The 12,638-nt window shown below is 56.1% G+C and overlaps 1 protein-coding gene across 1 annotated transcript in view; it reads right to left on the reverse strand.

The window, feature by feature from the left end:
• Positions 1 to 12,542, reverse strand: part of UPB1 (ureidopropionase, beta) — a 26,250-nt gene extending 13,708 nt beyond the window's left edge. The window contains exons 1-3 of the mRNA XM_014533372.1: positions 12,302 to 12,542; positions 8,162 to 8,333; positions 4,316 to 4,403 (exon numbers count right to left, since the gene is read on the reverse strand). Of these exons, the coding sequence (XP_014388858.1) occupies positions 4,316 to 4,403; positions 8,162 to 8,333; positions 12,302 to 12,405 (364 nt within the window). The 5' untranslated portion in view covers positions 12,406 to 12,542. The remainder of the gene's footprint in view (positions 1 to 4,315; positions 4,404 to 8,161; positions 8,334 to 12,301) is intronic.
• Positions 12,543 to 12,638: the final 96 nt, after the last annotated feature.

A 12,638-nucleotide genomic window follows, 5' to 3' on the forward strand; every position in this document is an offset into this window, starting at 1 on the left:
TCCCAATCAGGGCACAGGCCCGGGTTGTGGGCTCCATTCCCAGTGTGGGGCGTGCAGGAGGCCGCCGATCCATGGTTCTCTCTCATCACTGATGTTTCCATCTCTCTCTCCCTCTGCCTTCCTCTCTGAAATCCATTTTTAAAATAAATATAAAATTGCAGGGGAGGAGAGGCACCGCGATGGGGCTGGGCCCCGGGGCCTCTGGCTGAGTGTGTTCCATCCCTTGCGGCCTGAGCCACACTCTTCAGGACCTTCCCGTCTAATGGGGTGAGCCTGCCGGTGGTCCCTGGCCTTCTGCATGTGTCCTCTAGGCCGTCTTGTTCATACCCTTTGCCCACTGAGCTGTCTGTCTGTCTGTCTTTCTCTTCTGGGACAGTTAAATTCTTTGTTTGGACCAATTCCATCCGCCCTGTCGATCTGCCCCCTCCTGATAACCGAGTTCATGTCTTTCAGGGAGATGAGCCCAGCAGGCCTTCCCGACGCCTGCTGTCTGGCGCCCTGTGGGGAGGGGTATGGGTAGCTGTGTGATGTGACTGGTCAGCGATTTAACCGGTTGCAACCTGTTGGGGGTGATCATCATCGTCAACCTCCCCCGAACACAGGCCACATGCCCAGCACAGTGCCACGCCCGGTCATAGGCAGCCTCTTCCCAGACACCCCTGCGAAGCAGACCTGACCCTCCTCACCCCACGGAGAAGGAAGAGAATCCTTAGCACCCCCATTCCTTCCAGGCCCAGGGAGCCTGGGACGAAGATGGTGTCAAGGGCAAAGAGGTCACCAGCGGCACCGCCACCCTCTCAGCAGCCAGGGGTGGTGGCCAGGGAGGTGCCTAAGTGGGCGCCAGGCTCTGCCAGCAGCAGCCCGGTGGGGGCCTTGGCAGCAGGCTCAAGACTCCCCAGGCTCCTCTTCAGCGAAGAGAGATGAACTGTCTGGAGGAAGCCAACAGAGGAGCTGTTGACAGCAAGCCCCATCCTTAATGAGCGTTCCTTCTCGGCTTTCAGAGCATTAGGGGCAACTCGGCGCCCCCAGAGAATAACACCTCCCTTCCCGATGTCATTTCAGAGGGAGGCGCTCCCAATCTCTCCGTCTCCACTCTTCCCATGTTAATGGCTTCGTTTCCTGTTTACACAACCATCACCATGTAAACTAACTTTCAAAAGAAGGATGTGGGATGGAGGAGGGGGAGGCTGGCTGGAGGGGAAGGGGGTTCCCCATTCATTAAACCAACACTCCCCGAGTCAGGCTGTAAGCCTAGAGCTGGCTCTGCCCGCAGGAGCTGCCGCCTAGACAGAGTAGCTGAAGGGTGACCTGGTGCGGCTGCCATGACGCCACCGAATACCCCGTTCTGTGTCGGGGTGTCCCCTGGGCCCCTGGAGGAGGAGGTGCCTGTGCGAGGCCATGATGGTTGAGTGGGAGTTTTCCAGATCCAGCAGAGGGGAGAGAGTTGGTTAAACCACCCATAACTATGTTTTAGTGTCTGTCATGTACCGGCGATTGTTCGAGCCACTGAAGAAAAACACGGGGTGGGGGAATGAGTAAAGAGAACGTAGCCTATCCCACAATGAAACAAACGAGCGACACCCAGACTGGCCTCGCGGGGCTTGGAGTCTAAGGGAAGAGCCAGGAAAATCGGAAGTGACATGCAACCAGAAATGTAAAAAACTTGAGAGAAACGCCTGGGTACAGATGGCAGACTGGATTCTTTCCTGACACCCCACCTGCATGTCAGCACAGGGATTTTTATGTGAAGGTAGAAACCACCATGGATGGGCACTGGGAGAGGGACAACAGCCACAACACAGGAGGCTGGAGAGGACATCTTGGGGGACTGAGAAAACGGAGTCCCTCTGGCCGTGGAGGAGCCCAGGAGGCACCCTACCCTTCACCACAGGCCCCTCGAAAGCTCAGGAGCCAGAGGCGCCGCGTAGCTCTGAAGGTCGGGACGCAGGAAGGGGTGACAAACAGGAAGGATCGGTGGAAAGTCTGTTTAAGAAGCAGTGGGAGGCCCAGATCCGTCCTCTACTAGAAGAGGCTGGGATGCGCCCCGCCCGCCCCTGCACAAGGCCACGGGCTCATTCTCCAGAGAGAGATAGGCAGAGGGTCTCAGGCCCTGGGGAGACCAGGACAGAGAACAGCATAGTGTCCAAAGCAGAGGGAGTAAGTAAACATCAGCGTTCTGGACCCCTGTTCTCCTTCTCTTCTTGGCAGGAGATTAGAGGGATCCTCTCCAGAGCATCTGACCAGTCTGCAGAGAATGACCTGGAGACAGTACCGTGGGGGATTGCATAACCAAGAGCGAAACTGGGTCATCCTACCATGAAGCTCGGCGAAGAAACCCGTCCTACAAACTCAGAGATTGCAATCAGCTTGTTCACCCCCAAGTCTGAAAATAGAATCCATCAGGGGTGAAAAGACCAAAAGGAGTAAGAAAGGACTATGTAGGAAGAAAAAAAATACCACTTAATATCTTCAGAGATAAGAGAAGATAGTGCAATTATAAAATAAAAACAGGATGTGATAAAAAAGGAACTTTCAGACCAAAAGAACTCTGATAAGGTCAAAATATGAGAGCAGAAACCAAAGACTAAATAGCAGGCTGAACGCCAAATTAGATAAAATCTACCAGGGAATTGAGGGAGGGGGGGGAGGGGGAAAGACAAAGATGTAAAAAAACACACAAAACGAAACATTAAAAAAATAGGGATTGAGCCCAGAGTTCCAATATCCTAATAGCAAGAGATCAGGAAGAAAGCAGAGAAAAAAAGGAGGGGAGAAAATCACTATTGAAACAATATAAGAAAATTTCCTAGTTTTGAAGGACCCTAATTTCTAGACTGAAATAACACATGGAGTGCTTAGAATAGTGGACTAAAATAGATACAACAGCATGTCATTATGCAATTTCAAAGTATTAGAGAGAAAGAGAAGCTCTTACAACCTTCTGGAGAAAACTACCTGAAGCTGGAAGACCATGGAGCAAGGTGTTTAAACTTCTGAAGGAAAAAGATTGCTGACCTAGAATTCTATACCCAACCAAACTATCAACCAAGTCGTAGGAGAAACATATTTTCAGATGTGCAAGGTCCCCAAAAGGTTACCTCCTGTGGGTTTTTTCTCAGGGAACTGTAGTTGACCCTGAAAACACAGGGGTTAGAGGCAACAACCCCTCCAGCAGTTGAAAATATTCGTGTAACTTTTGATTCCCCCAAAACTTAACGACTGATAGTCTATTGCTGACCGGAAGCCTTCCCGATAACGTAAACAGCCGATTCACACATATTTTGTGTGCTATATATATTATATACTGTATTTTTACAATAACATAAGCTAGAGAGAAAGAAAATGTTATTAAGAAAAGAAAAAATATATATTTACAGGACGGTACTGTGCTGTATTTATTGATACTGTAAGTTTAGGTTGTCTGTTTAGATGGAAAAAAAAATCATGGATAAGTGAACCCTCACAGGTCAAATCTACGTTATTCAAGGATCAACTGTACTCCACCCAAATGAAGGAGCAAACCAAGAAAGAGGAAGGCGTGGGATGGGAGAATACAAGAGCGTGGCAAAGGGACTCCCCAGGATGACGGTGACGGGGAATCCCAGGACAACCCTGGCCAGCAGAGGGGACACCCAGCTCAGACCCGAGAGAGTCAGAAGGCCACGGGCCACATGCCTTCCAGGAGATGAAACCAACAGACAGCTTTAGGAAACTGGCAGAGAGCTGGGGTAGAATTTGCGGCAAGGATGCAGAACACAAAGCCAGTTCCAGGGCAAACAGAAAGCTGTTCAGGGAAAGAAGCCCAGGGCACAAGGAGCCCAGCTGAAGGCGATTACAGATGCCCCTGTGACGGCGCCCGGGGCCTGGGCAGTGCTGAGGCCGAGGGGCCCTGGCCAGTTAGGCTCAGTGGACAGAGCGTCGACCTGCAGACCGAAGGGTTCCAGGTTCCATTCTGGTCGGGGGGCACGTACCTCAGTTGCAGGCTCCTCCCCGGCCCTCTCCCACTCTCTCTAAAAATCGGTGGAAAAATATCCTCGGGTGAGGATTAACAAGAGGAGGAAGTGAAAACAGATTCAGAAGGATTTGGGAGGAAGAACTGATAGGACCAGGTGACACAGACTGGGGCGTGTGAGAGGGAGGGAGAGAAGCTGGGCTTCCTGGGTTCCTGGTTTTGTTGACAAAGAAACTTTCTATGGATGAGAAAAGAAAGGAGACTTTTTAAAAACCACGGAGCAGGCCCTTATCAACATGGAGATAACGCAGTATTGCCCGAGGGCGGCTGAGAACGCGCCCCCCCCCCCCCCCCCCCCCCCCCCCCAGGCCTCCTGGAAGCAGATGATGTTGACTCCGCACATCGCAGCCACCTCCACGATGGCCTCTATGCGCCTGTGAAGGGCGGAGACCTGGCAATTTAAAAATCGAGGATTAGGGGAGCATGTCAGACCTCGCTTCCCAGCAGTATCATCAGTTTGGCTCAAATAAACTCACAAAAGTTCTCTACAAATGTGGACGCTTCTTACATCGACATATGCTGGCAGGATTTATGTATATGTATTTCAGAGAGGAAAGGAGAGGGAGAGATAGAAACATCAATGATGAGAATCATTGATTGGCTGCCTCCTAACACACCCCCTCCTGGGGACCCAGCCTGCAACCCGAGCACATGCCCTTGACTGGAATCGAACCTAGGACCCTTTGGTCTGCAGGCCGACGCTCTATCCACTGAGCCAAATCGGCTCGGGCTGCTGGCAGGATTTTAAAGAAGCCCGCCCAGGACCACCCCGCAGGCCCAGACCCGGAGCTGGGTGCCAGCACAGGCCCCTTGTGCCCCACCCGGCGTCAGACTGGGTGAACTTGGAAAGGACATCAAATAAAGGCACTCTCCAACCTGGTTGGAAGGGACTGTATCAGGCACCCGACCTGAACGGACCCCTAACCTTGCCTCTGCCCACAGGGGCATCGAAGGCTCCTCTCGGATGAGAAGCTGTGGGCGTCAGAGGTAGACAGCTACCCCAAGGCACTGACAGGCCTGTGCACACACCCACGGATTGATGTTGAACTCAGAAACTATTTTGTCTGTCTTTCTCTGCCTGCTAACAATATTAGCCATAATCCTTATATCTGTTCATTGGGTTTTTCTATATAATCCAACTGTTTAGGATTACTGAACACGTGTGTATCAGATAACTGTTAATGCTCTTGCTATGGCTTATGGAAATGTTATACTACATGCAAAATACAGAAAAATGAGACACACAGCAAGACTCAGATCATGATGGTTCCCTGGAGGGAAACGATCCCGAGTGCTGACTGTCTTCCATGTACCTGCCCTTGCCCTTTTGGGGAAAACTCGGCCTCAACTCACATTCCATGGTGACCGGACCGCCCCGTCCCCAAAGGTCAGCAAGAGGACGTTGACACTGAGACTTCCTAGGAATGAGACTTCCTAGGGCTGAGACCGCACTATCCAAGCCGGAGCTGGGTCATCAGCGCCTTCTTCCGACCGAAAGGGGGAACTGAGGACAAAAGGGGCTCTGTGGGCAGTGACTTCACAGGGTGGTCTGATCACAAACCACAAACCCTCACTGGGCAGGTCCTGTGGGCAGTCACTCCTCAGGCCTGCACCTTCCTCGGCAGAAGGTTGTCTTTGTCGTGAGCAAGCCCTGCACCCTGCCCTGGTCCCCGGGCGTCTAGGTGAGCCCGTCTTTGAAAGGACCCTCTCCGACCGACCGCTCAGAAGCGGAACAGCCCTCCGTAGGGCGTGGAAACTTGGGAACGACCTGCCGTCCAGCTCCTGCCTTGCCCCCCGCCCCCCACCTTCTCATGTGACCCTCCTCAGAGCCCCCCTTAGTTTCCAGCGCACAGAACACACTGCAGACGGCTCTTCTGGGGGCAAGGTTTGCGATTTTGCTTCCTGGCAATGTTGTCAGTTTGGGCTCAAGTCAATTTATAGAAATTCCCTACAAATAAATAAAACCCGGGATGAGAGCACAGGAGTTCCAGTGGTGGCGACCCTTTTAGAACTCCTCCCAGCCCACAGGAAGCCACAACCCCCACCGGCCCAGCTGCTGGAGGGTGAGCAGGGTGGGGGGGCTCTGACAGCGCATTCTGTCATCAGGCCCAAAATCTACACGAAAAGGGGGAGCTGCAGAGGCTCTGGGGTCCCTTGCACCCTCGCTATGGCCTTCCTCAGCCTCGGTTTACTTGACTGGAGAATGGGGAGAACGCTGCCTGCCTCCTGGGGTTGTCTTGCTATGAGGATGGTGGTTACTGCAAGATCGGGGGGGGGACACACCCAGTGGGCCTACCACACACAGGACATCCCCTGGTTTAACCGTTCCCTCATCCCAGGACACAGTCCACTCCCCCATCCCTCCCGGGTCCTGCATTCCAGGCTTCAGGAAAGCCTCATCCTGCCACTTCTAAACTTTGTTTGTTATCCTCACCCGAGGATATTTTCCCATTGATTTTTAGGGAGAGTGGAAGAGAGAGGGAAACACAGAGAGGAACATTGATGTGAGAGAAGCACACCGATTGGTTGCCTCCTGCACGCACCCCGACCAGGCCTGGGCCGGGGAGGAGCCTGCAACCTGACCGAGGTATGTGCCCTTGACCAGAATCGAAGACCCCGGGATTCGGGGTCCACAGGGCGAAGCTCTATCCACTGAGCATCACTGGCCAGGGCCTGCCACTTCTATTCTCCTGTGTGTAGCTCATCATTGAATGACTCGCTTTCTCAGCCGTGCCTGGGGCCAGGAATGTGCTTTCCCCTCCGCCACCCTCCCTGGATGAGCTCTCCGTGTCACCCGCCGAGGGGAGCGTCTCCCGGGAGCATCGAGGTGCCCCTGCGGCGGATCAGTTCCCATTGCGCCGTCACACCCTTCCACCGCCTGTCGCTCCCATGACCCCAGGAGGAGAGTGTCCCCACCTTCCCTGCGTCCTCAGCATCATGGCTGGCTCCCGGGAGACGCTCAGCAGCGTTTGCTCAGCCGCGTTTGCTCGGAGAAAGACCCGGAAGCAGCTGAACACCAGAGAGCACAAACTCGTCGCGGCCTCGCACCCCGGCCTCACGGATGTTTGCCGGGGCTGTGTGCAGCACCCCGGCCCCTGACAACCTGACAACCTGGGACCATGAAGGAGACATGTTGACAATCAACTCATCTGAAAATCAGAACCCTTTTAATCCAACCAAAGCAGAGGAAGGCCCGGCCGGCGTGGCTCAGTGGTTGAGCATCGACCTATGAACCAGATCAGGGTGCTATTCCGGGTCAGGTCACTTGCCTGGGTTGCAGGCTCCATCCCCAGTGGGGGACGTGCAGAAGGCAGCCGATCCATGATTCTCTCTCCTCATTGGTGTTTCTCTCTCTCTCCCCTTCTCTGAAACCAATAAAAATATATTAATAATAATAATAAAAAGCAGAAGAAGAACCGATGTGAGGACAATGCAGAAACCCGACCTGGAACCCAGCTGATCCCCGGGGTCTCGAGAACCCTAAGAAACCCGAGCAGGTGGCAGCCGGAGGGCGCCTCTGCCGAGCGAGCTGGGAAGTTGGAGCAGCTGGAGGAAAGCTGTGAGGACGTGTACACAACACACAGGTTTCTTTAGGGAAGAAACCTAAAGAACTAGCTGTCCCGTGGAGAGTCCCTGTAAGCTCGTAAGCAAACGCCTATCACATTCCCGCAACCCTGCGGCACCGTCAGCTGACAGACACCTGGGTACAGTGAGTCCCAGCCCAGGGACAAGGAGGAGGAACGTGGGACAGACGGGCAGGTCCTGACTGGTGCGTGCTGGCGGGAGGCTGAGAGGCGGAGTTCCGTGGAGAGTTTGAACCAGCCACGAGGGCACCATCCCCAGGGGAAAATGGAGCCACAGATCAACGGCAGAAGAGGAAGCAGAGGTGGAGGTGGAAAGAACCATGAGAAGCGAGAGGAAGGCAGAGAAAGGGGAGGAGGCAGAAGAAAAAGAAGAGAGGAAGAGAGAGAGAGAGAGAGAGAGACAGAGACAGACAGACAGACAGACAGACAGGAGAGAAGGGGGCAGAGGTGTCTGGGCACTCGGACCTGCTGGCCGAGACCAAGTGGCCGGCAGGGGCTGTGGACGCGTCCAAAACACCGAGCGGGCCCGGCCCGTGTGTCTATTTAGGGGCAAAAGCAGCCGCACCTGCTTGGCCACAGGGGCATCCGCGGGCAGCGGGATCCTGTTCTGCACAAGCCCCACGCGCACGGTCCGCGGGCCCCGCAGCTGCTCCTCGGCCGCCTCGAAGGCGTATCCCTGCAGCTCAAAGTCCCCTTCAGCGGCGGATTCCAAAGCCTGGTTGGGCAGGTCGAGCTTCCTGAATGGGCAGAAAGAAGAGGCAGACGATCGGCATGCGGTGAATTACAATTCCCCGGCCCAGAGGCATTCACCAGGCAGGGAAGAGGTGACGTGCCCTGGCAGGCAGGCACACAGAGCCCAGCCGGCGTGCCTCAGGGGTTGAGCATCGACCTAGGAACCAGGAGGTCAGGGTTCGATTCCCCGTCAGGGCACATGCCCAGATTGCGGGCCTGATCTCCAGTGTGGGGTGTGCAGGAGGCAGCCGATCCATGATTCTCTCTCATCATGGATGTTTCTATCTCTCTCTCCCTCTCCCTTCCTCTCTGAAATCATTAAAAATATATATATTTAAAGAAAAAAGAAGGCACACAGAGCAGTCCAATGGCGGGGCGCACGTGTGGGGAGCTGGAGTGGGGCCTGGAGGAGGGGGAGGGCCTGGACGGCTGAGAAGGGACACACGGACACGGCAGTGAGTGTGGACTCAGGCGGATGGTCATTGGGGACATTCCAGCAGGTGGCAGAGGTCAGACCTGGCCAAGGGAGGCGGGGGGAGGGGGTGGCGGGGAGACTGGTCAGGAGCTGGTGTTTTGGAGTCTCAGCAACCAGCACAGGAGCGAGGAAATGGATCCCCCAAAATGCCTGTGGACTAGACTCAGAGGCTCTGCTGAGCCTGGGGAGGGTGCGCTGTGATGAGAGGGGGCTGTGGAGAACCGGGCTCAGGAAACAGCTGGGTGGAGAGGCCGGGACTGAGAGCGGGACAGAGGGCCCTGCGGCCCTTCACCACCGAGGACTGCGCGTCTCCCGGGATCCCCACCGTCTGTCTGCTGCTGCTCCTGCGAGGTGGGGGGGGGAAATGGGGGGGCACGAGGGACGGGGGGCGGAGACGATCCCTCGCTCAGTGCTGGGTGGGCCTGGCGAGGGCCCACATGTCCAGGCTGAAGGCCCGAGCGCCCCTGGTTTGTGGCTTATTAACCAAGGCCAGTGGATGATTTACGGAGCCTCCCACCAGAGCGACCGTTGGCCCCGTGGCAAACACCTCCTCGGCCTGCGGCACGCTCGGTGCTGGGGTGAAACCCACAGGGGCATGAGGTGTGGCCCCGGCCGGGCAGGCCTTGCCATCTGGGGACGCGATGGTTATGAAATACCCAGGGAACACATCAAAAAACAACCTGACAGCCATTATCTAATAATAATATTTCCCTCCCACCTGAAGTCACTTTCTTCAAGATGTTTCTTTCAAAATCACAGGCCTGTCAGCGCAGGCCCCTGCCGCCGCCCCCTGCCAGGCAGTTCCCACATGACAGCCCTGACAGCTGCCGAGATGGGCTCCGCCCCTGACAATCAGTTCCTTTCGCTTCACAGGTTAGAAATAACAGCGGTGCCCACACCTCGCCCCCTTCGCCGTGACTGCCTCAGAGACGGCCCTTCCCTCCGGCAGGGGCCCCTCCATCCCGCAGGCTCAGCCCAGGCCCAGGCCCCGTGGTGGACGGAGAAGGAGACGGAGAAGGGGGTTCTGCGTCCCTCAGGCCCACGGCCAGGGAGCCGCACCACCCCGTGGGGAGGCCCTGGCACCCCGTCCTCAGCCTGCGGGCTCACGCCTGGAAGAGAGCAGGTGGAGGAGGTCTCGTCTCAGGTGTGCAAGCCCCGTGATAACCATCACCTGGATGACGTCCCTCTGCCTCCGGCCATCTTTCCCGACCCACTGCCCACAGCTGTCTGCTCTGCCCGTCTTCCCGCCACCACCTTCCTGCCTCCTCGCCCTCTATGCTGACTCCCACCTCCAGCCCTCAGTCCCTGTAGACACCCTCTCTCCTAGGCCTGAGGCGACGCGGGCCAGGCCCCTCCACTTTCTTAGGGTTCTACCTATCTTCAACGTTCCCCTTCAGCAAGATGCCCCCGCCCTGGTGTTATCCAGGGGGTTCATCGCCAAGCCTTGGAGCCCCATTCAATCCTTGAGCCCCATTCTTTCAAAACATGGGCTGTGCCCACCGAAGGTGTGGCCTGGCGATGTGGTGGGGCACAGACCAGCCACCACTGAGGAAGGGCAGAGACCAGGAAATGAGCCCAACCTCACACAAGGGGCGGGGGGCGGGGGAGGATCTGTGCTGCCCACACCTTCCCTTGGTCCCTATAGTTGGGGGGTCTGCCCCGCCACCCCACATCCTGCTACTGAGGCCCCCACCCCTCGTGGGCTTGCCTCTAACCTCAAGGAGGAAAGCCCACCACTTCCTGTCCTGGCCCAAACACCTTCCAGGTCCTTCTCCTGGGCCCCTACCTCTCCACCCAGGGTCCAGGCACATCTCGAAGGACGGAGCCCAGCTCCCGCCTCCACAGCAACCTCTCACTTCTAGAACGTCACCTTTCCCCTCGTTGGAAAGAATTAGATGAGAGCTTTGTTACAAAAGAAACACATGCTCATGGGGGGAAATCAAACAGTGAAAAACGACATCAAATGAAAAATGAGCCCCGCTCCATCCTACCCCTCAGCCCCCATCCTGAACTCCAGAGATAACCCACCCAATTTTTTTTGGCGGGGGGAGAAACCAAAATTTTTGGTGGCTTTGTTTTGACAAGGCTGAAAAAAAGCCCCCCCCCCAAAAAAAAACAAAACAAAAAACCTCCCACAAACCTATTCTCATCCCTCGCACAGGAGCCTGAGGTGCCCCTTGCTTTAAGACACCGGGACGCCTTTGGGAGCCTCCCCAGTGGCGAGCCCTGACGGGTGCGGTGGAAAGCACACTGGGGGGCCCTTGCAGGCCATCCGGTCCTGGCATCCTCTTTGGGTATGAAGCGGCCTTTTTTGGCCAAGTTCTGTACCACTTCCACCCCCAAAGGCAGCTGTTCTAGCTTTGTCATCCACTAGCAATGAAAACACCTTTGCACTTGAGGCCTGACCTCCCTGCAGCAACGCCACAGCATGGCAGCTGGGACCCACTGACGCAATCCACACCCTCACGTTTCTGGTGAGCCGATCAGGTTCCTGCCTTCGTGTCCCTGCCACGGTCAGGGAGCCCGCCAATGGCAGGGAAGCGGAAGGACAGGTGGTCAGAAGCTGCATGGGGTCAGAGTTTGGATTTCATTGCAAGAGTCGTGGAAATCCCGCACAGACCTTTAAGCCAGTGGTTCTCAACCTTGGCTGCACATTAGAATCACCTGGGAATCTTTTTAAAATCCTGATTTCTGGGCCTCATCCTCCGGAAATTCTGTTTCTTTGTTACTAATGTTGTGGCCTCACCCCATAACAAAGAAACAGAATTTCCAGAGGATGAGGCCCAGAAATCAGGATTTTAAAAAGATTCCCAGGTGATTCTAATGTGCAGCCAAGGTTGAGAACCACTGCTTTAAGCGAAGGAGCAATAGGCTAGGATTTCCCTTTTCTGGTTGCTTTGAGACAAGTGGACTGGAGAGAACTGGGAGGGGAAGGGGCAGTGTCTTCCGGCTTTGTAGACCCGGTGTCCAGCAGGGCAATGCCCTCAGAAAGCCCAGGACTGGCTGCGAGTGGGAGAACATTTGCACTGAGCAGTCACTGACCCCCCACGGCTTGCCAAGGGGGAAGGGTTCCCTGACCCACGAGGTTCAGCAGGCCCCTACCTCCAGGGGACCTCGCTGGAGGCCTCCCCGACGGAGGGGCTGGGGCTGGGCAACCAGGTGACCTGCTGGGGCTCTGGCTGGAGGCACTGACCAGCACAGACACCAGAGTCCAGGGTCTGGGGAGAGTCCTGATCCCCGGAAGCGAGGACGGAGAGTTAGGTGGCCACAGAGAAAGCCTCAGGGAGCAAAATACCCGTCCTTTCCCTTCCGGTTCCGGGCAACAATGGCTTGGAAAGGTCACGCCAGCCTTGTCTGGGCCCTGAGCGGCCCAGAACCCGCACATCTGAACTTCTTATGGTCTTTGCTGGCCCCGAAGCGCTCTGGTCCCCGGGCCCACATTCCCCACACTCGCCGGCCCCAAGGTCCACCCCCGCCGCCAGCCTCTGGGCTCCAGACCTGGTCTCCTTGCCATAGAGAAGGCGTTTCACTTCCCTCAAGTCTGCGGGCGGCAGGTGCTTCTCCAAGCACTGCTCCAGCGACTCCCACTCAGGCTCCGCCATGGCTGGAGATGTCCAGACCCAAACTGCCTGCCCTTTACCCTCGGCGGGGAGCAGAAGGAGGAGGAGATGACCAAGTCCACAGACTTGCCCTCCTCTCCACGCTTCACCCTTCTGCCCCCAGAGAGCTCCCTGAAGACACGCCCCTCCTCATTTCCGCAGCGCGCAGCCAATCAACGCTTCCAGAGCTTCCCTGGGGCCCCGCCCCCTGCCCTTCGCACCTCCCTCGGCACGCA

Source organism: Myotis brandtii, unplaced genomic scaffold (assembly GCF_000412655.1).
Source record: "Myotis brandtii unplaced genomic scaffold, ASM41265v1 scaffold97, whole genome shotgun sequence".
Taxonomy (NCBI): Eukaryota; Metazoa; Chordata; class Mammalia; order Chiroptera; family Vespertilionidae; genus Myotis; species Myotis brandtii.